This window comes from Erythrolamprus reginae, chromosome 8 (genome assembly GCF_031021105.1).
Source record: "Erythrolamprus reginae isolate rEryReg1 chromosome 8, rEryReg1.hap1, whole genome shotgun sequence".
Taxonomy (NCBI): Eukaryota; Metazoa; Chordata; class Lepidosauria; order Squamata; family Dipsadidae; genus Erythrolamprus; species Erythrolamprus reginae.
This window is the reverse complement of record NC_091957.1, coordinates 6,015,288-6,032,682: the sequence shown is the minus strand read 5'-3', so window position 1 is coordinate 6,032,682 and position 17,395 is coordinate 6,015,288. Positions and strand designations below refer to the sequence as shown.

Below are 17,395 nucleotides of genomic sequence, written 5' to 3'. Positions count from 1 at the left end.
CTCTCACAGGCTGGCAAGTCCATCCACCCGGAAGATGAATAGTGACCTGCCACATTTATTCATCTACATCCCGTTTTTTATCCCCAGCGCTAAGGTCAGGCTTCACTAGCAGTGGTGGCTTCAGTCCCAAGGACCAGCCCATCACCTGATCGACTCAGGGTGGCGTACAATTTTGGGTGTACAATTGAGCCCAAAGTTTATGCTGCTGAGAAATTTATCAAGCGGGTTTTGCCCCCATTTGTTGAGCGAATCATGGCAGTCATTCAATTAGTGACGTGGTTGTTAAGTGAATTTGTTTCCTCCCACCCACATTGACTTTGCTCACAAAATTATGAATTCAAGGCAAAATATTTTAAGCAGTTGATGTAACAGGCAGCCCAAGATTCGGACAAGAAGCTGAAGGCTTTTTGCACGCATTTAATTTTTTTCCCCTTTCAAAAAGCTAATTCTACATGATGTTTATAAGCACAACGAAAGGAAGTCGCAACAAGCAGTGTTTCAGAACCAACACACACACCAAAGGTTTTGAGAAAAACGGGGTAAAAAATCAGACGGCAAATACCAACGTTCACATTTTCTTCAGTTCAAGACATCCAAAGCAGAATGCAAGCAAAACAAATGTTTTATAGGCAGGTAAAACTACTCAAAACATCACTACAACCACAGATTCATCTATGGTGGGGAGTTACTTTATTGCTTCCCAAATTACTCAAGTATTAAAAGCCACCAATGCATTTAAACACCCATAACGTTGAGCTGGATTATGCATATTGGACTCTGGTCCTTCATGTTGAATCGCTTTTCAATGTAAACTATTTCAAATTGTAACCCTGTTTATAGACCAGTGTGTAAGAAAAGGGACAGTGAATCGAAGAAGAAATATCTTGCATGTATATATGTATTTATTAATTCTCAAAGGCACTAGATGTCTCTTATTTTGGTGGCGATTGTTGGGCTCTGAGAAGTGAGGCAACATAAATTTATATTTTGGGGGAGTTGAGATTAAGATCTGGAGGATGGACAGATGAAGGCTGAGAAGGGGGGAAATAAGCATTTCCCCCTTTTTTTTGTAAAATGGTGATTTGTTTAACGTTTCATGTAAGATATATACTCTTTAGTCTTCCTTCTAACTTGCTTTTAAGAACCTGGATTAAATCCATGTACTTGTTCCCTACGTAAAGTTGTGTGGTTTTGTCTCGTGACACTTGGAACGCCAGAAAAACAACACTGCAGATGTGATGGGGGGGGGGGGGGAAATCAGTCACACTTGTGCAGATGGTAAAACCAGTGTGATCAACCAAAAGAAAATCATTTTTCTTCCCACAAATGAAGGTGAATATACGTGTTTCCCAGAATCCTACGTTATCCTGGGGAAAATGTTTTTTCCACCCTTTATTTTAGTATCTCCTTTCCTGGTAACAACTATGCTCTTGGATTTTTAGTGTGAAATGGTAGAGCATCTGTTTTCCATCTGGGAAAATACCAAGAAAATCTCCGTTATTTCAAACCAACTTCCTGCCGTTTCAACGTCGGGAAAAATAAGAAACTCATACCAAGTTAATGTTATCCACACTTTCTTTTGCCCTCCCTACAAACCGACAGGCCAGCCCCACTTTCCAGAAATCTAGAACGTTTCGTTAACCCTGGAATTATCTTAAAATTACATCGTCTGAAGTTACTCGGCTCCTTCCACAGCGGTAGTCGAGACAGCCTTAACGTAATATGGCCCCTCGCGCATGTAAGTCCTCAGTCTCAAATAATGCTGATTTCCAAAGATTTCTGCAGCCGTCTTGGAGTTAACCAAAGCCTTGACCAGTTCATACTTGGCTTCTTTGGAATCTTTATCTGGTTCCACTGATCTGTCCACGATGTATTCCAGAAAGCCAGGACTGGCCAACATCTGCTGCTGAGCCCATGGTTGATTTGCAATGGCCTAGGGGACAAGGCAGAGTTTGTTAAGTGGTTTTGACCTCCGAATTCCTTGGATTTAAAAACTGTTGTCAAGTCGAATATATTTAACCCGATGTAAAAACTGACAGTTTTCAAGTTATGACTGGCCGTTTCTTAGAAATTGACCTACTGTTATGACCCAGATTAAAAGGGTTTCTTCCCCCCCCCCCCAGCCTTTAGGTGCTTGTCAACACAGCTGAAAACATGTATACATGATCATAGCAATAGCACTTAAACTTATATATCAGTTTACAGTGCTTTATAGCTCTAAGCGGTTTAAAGAATCAGCATGTTGCCCCCAACAATTTGGGTCCTCATTTTACCGACTTTGGATGGATGGAAGGCTGAGTCAACTTTGAGCTTGTGAGAACTGAACTGCCGGCAGTTGGCAGAATTATCCTGCAATACTCCATTCCACCACTTTGCCACTATGGCAGATGAGATAGCCAGATAGATAGCCAGATGGATGGATGGGTAGGTAGGTAGACAGATGGTAGATAGTTAGTTAGTTAGTTAGTTAGTTAGTTAGTTAGTTAGTTAGTTAGTTAGTTAGTTAGTTATAGATAGATAGATAGATAGATAGGCACACATACATACATACAGACAGAGCTAGTGAGAATCGAACTGCTGGCAGTTGGCAGAATTAGCCTGCAATACCGCATTCCAACCACTTTGCCACTATGGCTAATGATGGAGGGATGGATAAGCAGGCAGACAGACGAGGTAGGTAGGATAGCAATAGCACTTAGACTTGTATACAGCTTCCTAGTGCTTTTACAGCCCTCCCTAAACGGTTTAGTCAGCTTTTTGACCCCAACAATCTGGGTCCTCATTTTACCCACCTCGGAAGGATGCAAGGCTGAGTCAATTTTCAGCCTGATGAGATTTGAAATGCCAAATTGCAGGCAGCCGGAAGGCAGCAGAAGTTGCCTGCAGTACTGCATTTTAACCACTGCACCACCACGGCTCATGTTACAATTTAGCCTCTCTTTAAGCCCTTAAAAATATAACCCCGACTATCCTGGACTGCCAGCTGAAAATCCTGGCTCATGTCCCTCCAAAATTATCCAAAGAAGGCCAGTTGGGGAAAAGCTGCCCTTGAGAGAACGACAATGTACAAATGTACAACAACAAAGAATGCATTTTGTGCAAGAAGAATCTTACAGTGAAAACCTTCAAGGCTCCGCAGTGGAGATCAGGGAAGGGCTGAGTGCTGATGCTTTTGAACAGTTCCAAGGGGTGGTTGGATAGCGAGGAGAACCACGCTTCGGTCATCCGGAGGAGGTCTTCTGTTTGCTGCTCAGGCTGTTATGCAAGAGATAATAATAATAATAATAATAATAATAATAATAATAATAATAATAATAATAATAATAATAATAATATGATGTTGATGATGATGAGGATGATAAGAACAACAACAGAGTTGGAAGGGATCTTGGAGGTCTTCTAGTCCAACCCCCTGCTTAGGCAGGAAACCCTACACTACTTTAGTTAAATGGTTATCCAACATCTTAAAAATTCACAACTTCTGCAGGCAAGCCGTTCCACTGATTAATTATTCTAACTGTCAGGAAATTCCTCCTTAGTTCTAAGTTACTTCTCTCCGTGAATGAGCTGCCCTAAAAGGACACGACATGCCCCTACACCAGGGGTCGACAAAGTTGTTCAGAATCTAGGAGCCAGCCAAAAAATTTAGGAGCCAGAATTTTTTTTAAGCAAACTTGGTTTTTTGCCGAGTCTCCACCTGACATCGCTTTCACCCCCTCCCCCCCGGCGCAGGCCTGGCTCCGCCGAGCCGGCTCTGCTGTACTCCCGTCGGGATCCGAGGAGAGACCGTTAGTCAGAAACCGAAACAGAGAAGAAGGAAAGGGAGACCGGGCCGGGGACGCGGGTGAGGGGGGGAGGGGGGAGGAGGGGTTACTGGTCGGAAGTCACCGCGCACGCGGCCGGAGGAGGAATGAACAAAACCTCACGCCGGGAGGGGAGGGGCTTCCGCTTCTCTCCGAAGGCGGGTGAGCGGCCAAGATCGGAGCGTCTGTGTGCGGTGGGGGGGAGTGAAGGGGTTCGAGTAGGAGGAGGAATGGAGGCAAGGGGGGGAGGGAGAGACGCACGCAAGCGCAGGGGACGCTGGGAAAGCAGCTCGCTCCGAGGTTGATGGGCGGAGCTACGGAAGCCAAGATGTACCATTTCTGGGCGTAAACACAAGGCGGGAAAAATATACTGTATACCAGTGATTTTCAACCTTTTTTGAGCCGCGGCACATTTTTTACATTTACAAAATCCTGGGGCACACCACCAACCAAAATGACACAAATCTAATAAATAAATAAATAATAAATAAATACATACATACATACATACATACATACATACATAAATAACCCCCTCATATATACAATCCCATGTAACATCCCCTTATAAATACAGTCAATCATCAATCATCCCTCCTGAAATTTATACCACTGTCTCATTTCTGGGTACTTCTCCTGTCTTTCCCCCTTTTCTCTCTCGTGTTTCTCATTTCTCTCTCTTCCTCCCTTTTTCCCTCATTCCTTCTCCCTCTCACTTCTCCTCTTTTTCCATCCCTGTCTCTCTCCCCCCCTTATGTGTGTGTATGTATACACACTCCAACCATTTCCAAAACCAGTTGAGGGCTGGGGTTTTTTTCTCTTTTATCCTTTTCAAAAACAGGTGTGGGCTGGGGGGGTTTTCTTATTATTTGGGTGCTTTTTACCATATGCTTCAAGAATCACCTCTCTCTCTCTTTTGTTTCACTCTCCTCTCATTCTCTGCCTCAATCATTTTCTCATTTCTCCTTTTTTCTCCCCTTTTTGTTCTCATTTCTCTCACTCTCCTTTCCTCTCCCTATCTGTCTTGCTTTCTCTCTCTCTTGCTATCTTTTTCTCTCTCTTGTTCTCTTATTTTCTCTCTCTCTCTTGTTCTTTCTCTCTCTCATGCTTTCTCTCTCTTGTTCTTTCTCTCTCTGTTGCTCTCTCTCTCTTATTTTCTCTCTCTCTCTCTCTTTCCTTTCTCTCATTCCCTCTTTCTCTCTATCCTTTCTATCTCTCACTCTTTCCTTCTCTCCCTCCCTTTCTCTCTCTTTCCATTCCCTCTTTCTCTCTATCCTTTCTATCTCTCACTCTTTCCTTCTCCCCCTCTCTTTCTCTCTCTTTCCTTTCTCTCATTCCCTTTCTCTCTATCCTTTCTATCTCTCACTTTTTCTTTCTCTCCCTCCCTTTCTCTCTCTTTCCTTTCTCTCATTCCATCTTTGTCTCCTGGGGCTGATTGCGCCTGCCCTGCACCCCCCACCGCGGAGGGAAAGCATTTGGCATCGGCACCGCCAACCCCCCCCCCTCCACAAGCAGCAAAAGCCTCTGCGACTGAGCCGGAAGGCAAACAGCGCACCCCACCGCTTAGGCTTTTGCTGCTCCTGGGGGGGGGAGGATTTTCTCCTCCCCGCCCCCCCGGCAGCCAAACGTCGCTGGTGCAGGAAAGCAGCGTGTTAAAAGGTGCGCTGCTTTCACGGAAAACAAACCCGGCTTTCCTGGCAACGGAGGATGACAAGCAGGATGAAGCGGGGTGGAGCAACGCGAGGCTCAAGCAGGCAGCTTCCGCGCGTTTCTTTCAGCGGAAGAGGAGGAGAGGGAGCGGATCGGGCGGGCGGGGGCTGCGCCTTCTACTGCCGGCGCCTCCCCGCCCCCGCCCCCCCCCCAGGCAGGCAGGGGAATGGGGACTGCGCGCCCATGGAAAAGGGCACGCAGGGGGGGTATTTTGGGGTGCGCGGGTAGCGGTGGCGGCGGGCAATAGCCGGGGGGCGGCTTCTGCAAGTGGGAGCTCCAGGGCTGAAGCCTCAGCCCTGGAGCTCCCACTTGCAGGAGCCACCTCGCGGCACACCTGGCCATGTCTCCGGTTGAAAAACACTGCTGTATACATACAGTACAGCAGGCAACATTTTCTAGGCGCCAGACAACATTTTCTAGGCGCCACTGGCGACCAGGCGCCTGGGTTTGTCGATCCTTGCCCTACACCAGAGGTGCTACCCCTCCCTGAACACCTCATATATGTCGCCTGTAACTTACCTGCAGGAACAAGAGAGATGAAACAGCCTCCAGACACCGGATTCGCATCTCCGTGGTGGCATTCTTTGTTTGGTGCCCGATTCTGTTTAGCACACGCTGGAAACGACTCCCTGAAAACCAAAGCAAAGTCTTGTTTTTGGCTAGGTCTGGCAAATAATTTTTATTTTTTTCTACTCTGATCACATATGCAAAATAATATGCCATCAATCTTAAAATACATTACAATGAATAAATTCATAATCCATCCAACGCTACCTCCTTTACATTTGACATCTGGAAAAAACAACAATTACTCAAATTTCTTATATGCATTTAAATAGCTAATAATACAGTTTTTTTAGGCTGCTTTTCTAATTACATCGAATCATTTAGGCCGTAGTGTTTCAATCTGCGCCATATATCCTAAATATTAATTCCATGTACAGTGGTACCTCTTCTTACGAACTTAATTCGTTCTGTGACCAGGTTCGTAAGTAGAAAAGTTCGTAAGAAGAAGCAATTTTCCCCGTAGGAATCAATGTAAAAGCAAATAATGCGTGCAACCTCATCCCAAAAGTCACCCCTTTTGCCTTGCGCCGCTGGGAATCCCCGCCTCTGGACTTCCGTTGCCAGCCGAAGCGCCTGTTCTTGCGTTGCTGGGATTTCCCTGAGCCTCCCCCCTCGCTGGGATTCAAAGCAGCGTCGGCAAAAATGAAGGGAATCCCAGTGAGGGGAGGCTCAGGGGAATCCCAGCAATGCAAGAAAGGGCGCTTCGGCTGGCAACGGAAGTCCGGAGGCGGGGCATCCCAGCGGCGGCGGCTCAGGTTCAAAAGGTGACAATAGTTCGGAAGAAGAGGCAAAAAAATCTTAAACCCCAGGTTCGTATCTTGAAAGGTTCATTAGTAGAGGCGTTCGTAAGAAGAGGTACCACTCTATTACTTTTATTGTGAGTGCCCTTTAAAAAAAAGGAAAGAAAGAAACCAAAATTCCCAATCATGTCATCTAAATCCTAAATTTTATCTAACTGTTACCGGGATCAAAAGTATACCAATTCGTGGGGGAGAGGGAAATCCAAATAATTTGTCACATATGTCCCAATTAGCCCAATTAATAACGATTTCTTTTAATACGTAAATAAACAATAAAGAAATCAATAAGAAGAAAAGAAAAAGAGAAAGAAAAAAGAATAACCAAAAAAGAGAGAGAGAGAGAGAAGGAAATAGAAACTTTATCCCTTTTCTTTCATATATCTCTTTTCACTATAAATCCAATGAAATCATCATACCCCGTTTATCACTGTAAGCCCAGTGGAATCCTCATACCCTGCTCTAATTGTATAACTATTTTTCGGCTAGGTCCATAAAGCATCCCCCCCCCCTCTCTAACCGGAGTTGTACTTTTTGTACACTGGACCAACCTGTCTTCTGGAGCACCAGCTTGCCCTCCACGTTGGAGCCCAAGATAGCGATCGTGTCCACCGCTACGCCAAACAAGGTGGTATCTTGGCCTTCGGCCATGTTGAAGACCTTCTCTACGAAGACGGGATACTGCTCGCAGATCTGCTGAGGGCTGTCCACGATCGCCAGGTTGCCGAAAAATTTAACAAAACCTGCCAAGGAAGCCCCACGTCAATGGAGCAAGGTGGTTGCCCCTTGAACTGTTGCAGTACAGCTGTTTTAAGAGCCGGTATAGCCCAGTGGTTAGAGTGCAGCAGTGCAAGCTACTTCTGCTGATCACCAGCTGCCAGCAATTTGGCAGGTCGAATCTCCGTAGGCTTAAGGTTGACTCAGCCTTCCACCTTTCCAAGGTCGGTAAAATGAGGACCCAGATTGTTGGGGGAAATTAGGCTGACACTCTGTAAACTGCTTAGAGAGTGCTGTAAAGCACTGCAAAGCAGCATATAAATGCTAATGCTAACAGCAGGCCACAAAGATAGAAACATAGAAGACTGACGGCAGAAAAAGACCTCACGATCCATCTAGTCTGCCCTTATACTATTTTTTGTATTTTATCTTAGGATGGATATATGTTTATCCCAGGCATGTATAAATGCAGTTACTGTGGATTTACCAACCACGTCTGCTGGAAGTTTGTCCCAAGGATCTACTACTCTTTCAATGAAATAATATTTTCTCACGTTGCTTTTGATCTTTCCCCCAACTAACTTCAGATTGTGTCCCCTTGTTCTTGTGTTCACTTTCCTATTAAAAACACTTCCCTCCTGAACCTTATTTAACCCTTGAACATATTTAAATGTTTCGATCATGTCCCCCCTTTTCCTTCTGTCCTCCAGACTATACAGATTGAGTTCATGAAGTCTTTCCTGATACGTTTTATGCTTAAGACCTTCCACCATTCTTGTAGCCCGTCTTTGGACCCGTTCAATTTTGTCAATATCTTTTTGTAGGTGAGGTCTCCAGAACTGAACACAGTATTCCAAATGTGGTCTCACCAGCGCTCTATATAGCGGTATCACAATCTCACTCTTCCTGCTTGTTATACCTCTAGCTATGCAGCCAAGCATCCTACTTGCTTTTCTTACCGCCCGACCACACTGCTCACCCATTTTGAGACTGTCAGAAATCACTACCCCTAAATCCTTCTCTTCTGAAGTTTTTGCTAACACAGAACTGCCAATACATTACTCAGATTGAGGATTCCTTTCCCCCAAGATACAGAATTAACCCTACTAAGATCAAGATGCCCAAAGGCCACCTGTCATCACCTGGCAGGTAGAAACTTGAGAAGGGATCTGAATCGGCTCCAATGATTATATTGGAAATCTTGTCAATGACGCCTTGCTGGGAAAGATACTGCCGTCCATGTTGAGTGTGGGCCAGTGAGGTCACCATCTCAATACAGGTCGCTCTGTTTTAAAACAAACAGACTCCTTCAGAAAGATGAGAATTATCTGTGGCCTAGAGGTGGAGCTCTACCCAAGAGGTTGTGAGTTCAATCCTAGGCAGAGGCGGATGTAGGGTCTACGGTACTGCCCTCCCATTCATGCTGTAGGCCCCCTCCCATTACGTACCTGACAAGCACATCGTTCCCCGTCAGTTCTCCAATCATTTCCGATATTAAGCCACTGTTCACACAGTAGTTCAGAGAGTCCACCGACGTCGAGGAAATATTGACCACTAGCTAACACAAACGCACAAAGAGACAGGAAATCTGAGCACACATCTCTTTTTTAAAAAAGGGTTTCTTCTGCAATGGGCAGCTACGCCTCCATTTGTAAGCCAGATTTGCAGTTATTTGATTAAACCTAGGTATGTTAAGCCAGGGGTGTCAAACTTAAGGCCTGCGGGCCGGATCTGGCCTCTGGAGCTCTGATTTTGCTGGCAGAGGATTGCATGAAGCCGTTACAGCCAAAAACTGGGCCTGGAGGGCACTAATAACCCACCCAAGCTGTTTTCGCTGGCAGAATCCTCCAGCCACCAAAGACACCCCCAACATGAGCGCCCAGGTCAAACAATCCTGATGAGGCCCTCAAATAAAATTGAGTTTGACACCCCTGTGTTGAGCCAATAGGTAGACTCCATTAACATCTCTTTAGAATGGGGAAAAAAAGTCCTATTCCTTCCCAGAAATTTCTGTTCTGTTCATGTTGATCTTTTTACACCTTTTAAGAATGCCAAATAAATTACCGTATTTTTCAGAGTATAAGATGCACCTTTCCCCTCCCTAAAAGAGGGTGGAAATGTCGGTGCGTCTTATATACTTTTTTTAAAAAAAATGTTTTTAGTAGAAATTTAGATTTGTTGTAAATTATTTTTTCACTTTGTTGTGAGCCGCCCCGAGTCTGCGGAGAGGGGCGGCATACAAATCTAAATAAATAAAATAAAATAAATAAAATAATACCGAACACAGCCATTTTTGGCCTCTGGAAGCCCTACCCCCACATCCTATTTTTGCAAAAAACGGGGTTTGCGGAGGGTTTGGGAGGCCTGCAGAGTGGTCTGGGGGAAGGCAAAAATACCCTCCTTTTTGCAAAAATGGGCGGAAAATGAACTGATTTTTTTGCAAAAAGGGAAGCAATTTTGCCTTCCCCCAGCCCCAAGGAGCACTCTGCTGGCCTCCCAAACCCTCTGGGCGCCCCATTTTTGCAAAAAGTGGGCCATTTTTGCCTTCCACCAGGAGCCCTTTGCAGGCTTCACCAACAAAAAAGGGCGAAAAACAGGCCTGTTTTTGCGAAAAATAAGACACGCAGAGGGTTTGGGAGGCTTGTAGAATGGGACGGAGATTATGTGGAAAAATAGGGAGTGTAGAAGAAACATCATTCTTTCTTGTGTGTAAGTTCATTGTGTTCAATAAATAATTGCTGAAGAAAAAAAATGTGGTGCATTACTTTCTGGGCGACCAATTCCTTTTTCATATGTACCCTCTCATGCTTGTTCAAAAGACAAGTGGACTTTGTTTTTCTCTGAAGACTTTCCTTTGTCATCCGAGAAGTTTCTTCAGTTCTTTGGTCAGAATTGAAGAAGCTTCTGGGAGGAGAAGCAAAACATTTTCCAAGATAAAATAAAGTACGCTTGCGTTTTGAAAAAGCACCTTTGGGAAAACTAGGACCTGGATGACTGAGAATCTCCAAACAGCCTCCCTCCTTAATCTTCACATCCCATAATACCACTAATTTTATCCAACTTGGAACTTATCTGTACCTCAATTCAGCCACAATCAGAATGGTTTCTAAATCCCCCAAGTCACACCATCCACCTGACCGCTAAAAGACATACATTTCTGGCCTCTATCTCTTAGGGTTAGGCCAGTAGCCGCATGTGGCTCTTTATTCCCTCTGCGGCGGCTCCCTGTCGCTCAAAATACTGTCAATGTGTGACACCCACCGGCACACAATTAATTGAGCTTTTCAACTGTGGATAAATCCAAGAAAAGAAAAAATTCTTTAATTCAACTATTTATGCTAGTTTTGTGGTCGCTCAGGAAATAGTTGGATACAGGAAGGGTTTTGTGGTTCCCGGAGTTTTCTTTTCTTTGGGAAATGGGTCCAAGTGGCTTTCTAAGTGTTTAAGGTTGCCGACCCCTGGGCTAGGCTTAAATTTATTTTTTAAAAAAACAACCCTTAACACTTGCCTCATACACACGATAGCGTATGATGTCGCTCTTCGCCATGACGTTTTTCAAGTCGATCAGCAAATTGCCCGCCAGCAAAACTTCCAAGCCCTCTGGCGATTGTGCTATCCTGGACAAAGATTTGATGGCCTAAGAAACAATGTTGTCGATGAAAACAGGAGCCGCACAGCTATGCATACGTTGGGGTGCAGAGACCCTGAATTAGCAAAAGGCACAACAGTCGCACAATCTGAATACAAAACTCTCTCTGTCCACCCCAGCGGGTTAAGATGAAATACCTAACCGTTCTCCGAAAAATATTTTCCAGAAGGAGGAAAGCCTTTATACAATGGGGACATGTAGTATAGCACATTGGGTTTTTTAATTGAATTTATTTACCACCCATCTCGTAGCAAATGACTCTTTTAATGGATCCTTGACAAATAAGTCAGAGACCTAGAGAAAGGCACTCATTTGACTTTCGAATTAATCCAGAAATAGTTCTGCGAAAAAAATCTTAACTCTAACCTAAGTTTAGAAAATTTTTATCTATAAGATCTTAAAAGCTGTAGAGTAACTGGGTCAACAGATAAGTTGACACCATCTACGAAACTCAATAAATTTACAGATATGAATTTACTACTTTTCTTTCTTCCTTTTTCTCTCTCTTTTTATTTCTCGCCTTCTTTCACCCTCTTTTTTCTTTTCTTCCTTCTCTTTCTCTTTAGCTTTCTTTCCTTTTATAGATATGTGTGTATTCTGATTTATAACTGTATATTCAAAATTTATATACATTTGTATTGATATCAGCACAGTCCTTTTTATTTTATGTATACTACCGCCACCCCCCCCCCCATTTATCTTTAATAAATATTATATTTTCATTTTAAAAATGGAATAGTTTTGACTACAGTTCTGGGAAGAGGTCTAAGCTGGTACATAATTGAATATATTCATTTTCTTTCTAAGAGATTCAGCAGGGAGATCCCATAGATGGTTCTTGTAGGATCTATTCTGGAGTTGAAAAAACAGACACTGGGAATGCAGTGCCCCAGAGCCCATGGCTACCCATAATTTAGATTTTTCAGGGGTGGGTGGGAGGCGCGCCTTTGCGTCTTGTGCTTAATCCTTGACAAATCCCTGCATTGTTCTTGGCAAGATTTTTGGAAGTGGTTTGCTTCCAAACCACTTGCCAGGACTTAGGAAGCGCAACTGGCCCAATACATGGGGAGATTTGTAATTTATGACATTTATCAAGTTGAATTTATTTATTTATTTATTTAATTTAATTTAATTTAATTTAATTTAATTTAATTTTTATTTAATTTATTTAATTTAATTTAATTTAATTTAATTTAATTTAATTTATTTATTTGATTTGATTTGTATGCTGCCCCTCTCCAAAGACTCGGGGCGGCTAACAACAATGAAAAGACAATGAAAACAAATCTAATATTAAAAATAATCTAAAAAACCCCAATTTAAAGAACCACTCATACATACAAGCATACCATCTATAAATTCTATAAGCCTAGGGGGAAGGGAAATTTCAATTCCCCCATGCCTGACAACAGAGGTGGGTTTTAAGGAGCTTGCGAAAGGCAAGGAGGGTGGGGGCAACTCTGATATCTGGGGGGAGTGGTTCCAGAGGGTCAGGGCCGCCACAGAGAAGGCTCTTCTCCTGGGTCCCACTAAACGACATTGCTTAGTCGATGGGACCCGGAGAAGGCCAACTCTGTGGGAGCTAACCGGTCGCTGGGATTCGTGCGGCAGAAGTTAGATGGCCTTCCCTTCCTCCCAATCCTAAGCACTGACCTCTTTCGCCACTGCTATTTTCTCGGCAGCGATGCAATAGACAATCTGCCTCAGCAATTCAGGAGTGTTAAGGATTTCTCTGACAGCAACAGTGTCTTCAACGACTCTTCCGACCTAGGGATACAATATAATTCAGTCATTGGACATTGACTAATCTTACATTCATTCATTGCATTTATATGCTGCCCCGCTCCGAGGACTCGGGGCGGCTTACAACATATTTAAAAACATAGCACAATATAAGCATCTGAAATCCGATTAACTTAAATAATTACTCTAAAAACCCTAGTAATATTAAAAATCACTCGTTCCCATTCAATAATAGTCTAGGGCTCCAAGCCTGGCAGCATACCTGAGTCTTCAGACTCTTACAGAAGGCAAGGAGGGTGGGGGCAGTATGAATCTCCTGGGGGGAGCTGATTCCAGAGGGCTGGAGCCCCCACAGAGAAGGCTCTTCCCCTAGGTTCCGCCAAGCAACACTGTCTCGTTGATGGGACCTGGAGAAGGCTGACTCGGTGAGACCTAATCGGTCGCTGCGTTTTGGTCTTTTAAGTCTCATTCTTAGCTGTCCTCTCTGCTATTTTTTTATACTGCCTTGCGGTTTCGTAAACCGAAAGTTAAAAAAATAATCACTCCAAGCATTTGCGTTGCATCTATCAGCCAAAAAATGTAAAGATGATAATTGTAATTAAAACACCAAACAGGACAAAATTAATGCACAATGTAGATTTATTTATTTAGTCATTTGATTTCTGTGCTGCCTACTCCTGGGACTCGGGGCGGCTCACAACATGTAGAAATCTAGATAACATCACAGATTAAAATCCCCATAACTAAAAGTGAACAACACATTCATACATAATACATCACACGTTCATTTATTGGGTGGGGCAAGGAATTAAAATTTCAATGGCCCCAAGCCTGCCAGCAGAGGTGGGTCTTTAAAAGTACAGATAGTCCTCCACTTTACAACAGTTCATTTAGTGACCACTGAAAGTTACAACGGCACTGAAAAAAATGAGTTATGACCATTTTTCAGACTTATGACTACTAAGGGAAGGTAAAAGAGGACTGAGTGAAAAGATAATGGAAGTCCAGACCGGCAGACATTGGTAGTAAAGATTTAGATGGAAACCAAAGTAAGGTATTTTCGGTGATTTTTTAATGAAGTTTTGTTTATGGTGATGTAATTATTTGATGTGTGGAAGAGAAAAATAAAAGAACCATATCACTAACTTAACAACTGTAATGGTTCACTTAGCAACTGTGACAAGAGAGGCTGCAAAGTGGGGCAGAATCTAGTTAATGAACGAAGGTGTCCAGTGGGAAAGCATTTTGAAATTCCCTGATATTTTCCTGACATTTCCTTGTAACTTGCGATCTAGTTAAAGTGCAGTCGTAGATGATGTCATACCAAAACGCTAAGCCATGGAGAAATATCAGTAGCTGAGGAAGCAAGTTTTGCAAGAGTTATGCTCATTCTTGCATGACTCTGCCAGGCAGCTTGATCCGTTATTTTTTTTTACATGATTTTTCCCTGACTTTTAAACATTTTAATACAATTTGGTTTTTTTCCCTGATTGATTCTGTTTTTTTCACAAATTCCCTAATTTCCCTGTTTTCCATGTTTTCTGGACACCCTAACAAATGTCTTGCTTAGCAACAAAAAATTTGGGCTCAATTGTGGCTGTAAGTTAAGGACTACCTATATCTCAGGGACCGCCTTCTGCTGCACAAATCCCAGCAACCAGTTAGGTCCCACAGAGTGGGTCTTCTCCGGGTCCCGTCAACTAAACAATGACGCTTGGCGGGACCCAGGGGAAGAGCCTTCTCAGTGGCGGCCCCACCCCTCTGGAACCAACTCCCCCCAGAGATTAGAATTGCCCCCACCCTCCTTGCCTTTCGTAAGCTACTTAAAACCCACCTCTGCCGCCAGGCATGGGGAAATTGAGATACTCTTTCCCCCTAGGCCTTTACAATTTTATGCATGGTATATCTGTATGTATGTTTGGTTTTTATATTAATGGGTTTTTAATCGTTTTTAGTATTGGATTATTATTGTACGCTGTTTTATTATTGCTGTTAGCCGCCCCGAATCTCCGGAGAGGGGTGGCATGCATATAAATAAATGAATGAATGAATGAATGATTAAATAAATAAATAAATAAATCACCTCCAAATGTTGTTTTGGACACCTGCAACACATCCATAAAAACAGAGAAGCTCACGGCAGGATAAACACCTCAATTCTTAATTCTCCTTGAGGAGATAGCAAAACTAGAAATTGTAACACGTACTTGGGAGATGGTTAGGATTTTGACTGAATCATCCTGGTGGAAGAGGCCCTTCTGAAGCTCCTCCCCAAAGTTTTGGATTACATCCAAGGGATCCATGACTTGCAGGAATCTCTCCAAGATCGACAGACATAAAGAGATCTGCTCACTGCTTGCAAGAGAAAGGGAAACGGAGGTGTTTGTGCCAATGAAATGAAAGGCATCATCCAGTGGTGGGTTGTAAAACATTTTGCCACTGGTTCGTGCACATGCTTGGGCATGCAATGTTTCTGCGCATATATAGAAGTGTCTCATGTGGGTGGGCAGGGCCTCCCACCACTGGTGTTACTGGTTCTAAGAATCGGTCCAAACCAGGAGCAACCCACAATACAGTGCAAAATAAACAACCTCTCTCCTTTATGAAAATTCTTGATACCAATTTTCAAGGTAGAAACTGGTTGTCATTAAGATCAAAGGCTTCTTCCCCTAAAGGACTCTCCATGAAAGCTAATCACACCCTTTCCAAAACTTTTCCCAAGCACCTGGCACTAACTATGCATAAAATCAGACCAATCACTTTCCCATTCTGCTGCCGCCGCCTTCCCTTAACATTGTTACGCTCACTTCAAGAGCTTCCACATTTATAAAGCAACATTTTGGAGACAGGCAGAGAAAGAAAGGAGGGACCCGAGACCAAGCATGTTTACAACTAAAAAACTCCCCGCAACTTTCTACATCCACATAATATGGAAAAGCATACACACAGATTTGTGTATTTGTATTTATGTGTATGTGTGCATGTTTATGCATATGTAATATAAGTGATATAGAGATAGGCAGACAGACAGACATATAGGTATGTATGGCACATATTGGTATCTATACATATACATACAGGATGTGTGTATAAATGTGAGTAGGTAGGTAGGCGGGCAGGCAGATAGATACATACATACATAGATAAGATAGATAGGAATGGAAGATAGACATATATAGGTATGTATGGCACATATTGGTATCTATACACGTACATACAGGATGTGTGTATGTATGTATGTATGTATATAGATGAATGGATGGATGATAGATGGACAGACAGAAATATATAGGAATGAATGGCACATATTTGTATCATGTAAATACGTACAGGATTTATGTATAAATATGTATATGTATGTGTGTGTGTATATATGTATAACATATTTTGCATATATATATATATATTCTCATGTATATCTACACACACACCACACATACATGTGTATACATATATATATATGCACACCCAATTGTGCATGCACCTGTCAGCCTGTGATCTTGAAATTCGGCCCCATGCACCCCCCAACTTCACAGCGCCCCAGCACGACCCCAACTCCTCCATGAGGACTAGCCCCTTTGATGTGAGGAGACCCCTCCCCATTCGCTCTTACGTATCCCCGCGGGCCATGAGGACGAAGAGCCCGGCTAAAGGGTAACCAGGCCCTCGTTCCCGGAGGGCGTCGAGGGGCAGAGCCTGCACGGCCACCCGCAGCGCCCGCAGCTCCTCCAGCGGCTCTTCCAGCGCGGCGACCCGACTCAGCAGCGCCAGCGCAGCCTCCACCTCTCCCGCCGCCATCTTGGGGAAAAAAGAGAAGGGGGGACGTCTCGCGAGAATTCGGCGAGGAGCGGCAGGGCCCCTTTTGGGTCCGCAGCCTGCGCAGGCGCGGTGGAAACCCTCTGTGTCGGCGGCGGTGACGATTGCTGATTGGATGGACAAATCCGGCAGGGTTGGAGAAAAAGACGAAATCCCCGCCCACTCCCAAGCGGGTGACCCTGGATGGATGAGTACCATATTTCCGTGCTTCCAAACGAAGCCGCTATGCGGGGCTAACGGGACGACTCTTCCCGGGTGGATGGATGGATGAATGGATAGATAGATGGAGAGAGTGAGAGCGATTGTAAGTAGGTAGGTAGGTAGGTGATGGATGGAGAGAGGGAGCGACTATAAATAGAGATAGATAGATAGAAAGGTAGGTAGATGATTGATGGAGAGCGAGAGCGACTGTAAGTAGATAGATAGGTAGGTAGATGATGGATGGAGAGGGAGCGACTATAGGTAGGTAGGTAGATGATGGATGGAGAGAGGGAGAGCAACTGTAAGTAGATAGATAGACAGATAGGTAGGTAGGTGATTGATGGAGAGCGAGAGCGACTAAGTAGATAGGTAGGTAGATAGATGATGGATGG

General features: G+C 43.8%; 1 protein-coding gene across 1 annotated transcript; it reads right to left on the bottom strand.

Annotated features, from left to right (window-relative positions):
• Window positions 1-402: 402 nt before the first annotated feature.
• PSMD5 (proteasome 26S subunit, non-ATPase 5) lies at window positions 403-16,834 on the bottom strand. The gene is made up of 10 exons (XM_070758705.1): window positions 16,600-16,834; window positions 15,194-15,338; window positions 12,897-13,010; window positions 11,103-11,231; window positions 9,043-9,152; window positions 8,737-8,879; window positions 7,429-7,620; window positions 6,033-6,142; window positions 3,115-3,255; window positions 403-1,933 (listed from the first exon to the last, which is right to left on the bottom strand). The coding sequence occupies exons 1-10, from the start codon at window positions 16,782-16,784 to the stop codon at window positions 1,676-1,678; spliced, it is 1,527 nt and encodes a 508-aa protein (XP_070614806.1). The 5' UTR covers window positions 16,785-16,834; the 3' UTR covers window positions 403-1,675.
• Window positions 16,835-17,395: the final 561 nt, after the last annotated feature.

What these genes read in the sequence shown, in the direction of transcription:
- PSMD5 (XM_070758705.1), bottom strand. Translation starts at nt 16,784, where the DNA reads ATGGCGGCGGGAGAGGTGGAGGCTGCGCTGGCGCTGCTGAGTCGGGTC. An exon ending in AAATAGCAGTGGCGAAAGAG is followed by an intron (nt 11,232 to 12,896) that starts GTCAGTGCTTAG and finishes ATTGTTTCTTAG; the next exon opens with GCCATCAAATCTTTGTCCAG. An exon ending in CATCTCTCTTGTTCCTGCAG is followed by an intron (nt 3,256 to 6,032) that starts GTAAGTTACAGG and finishes CTTGCATAACAG; the next exon opens with CCTGAGCAGCAAACAGAAGA.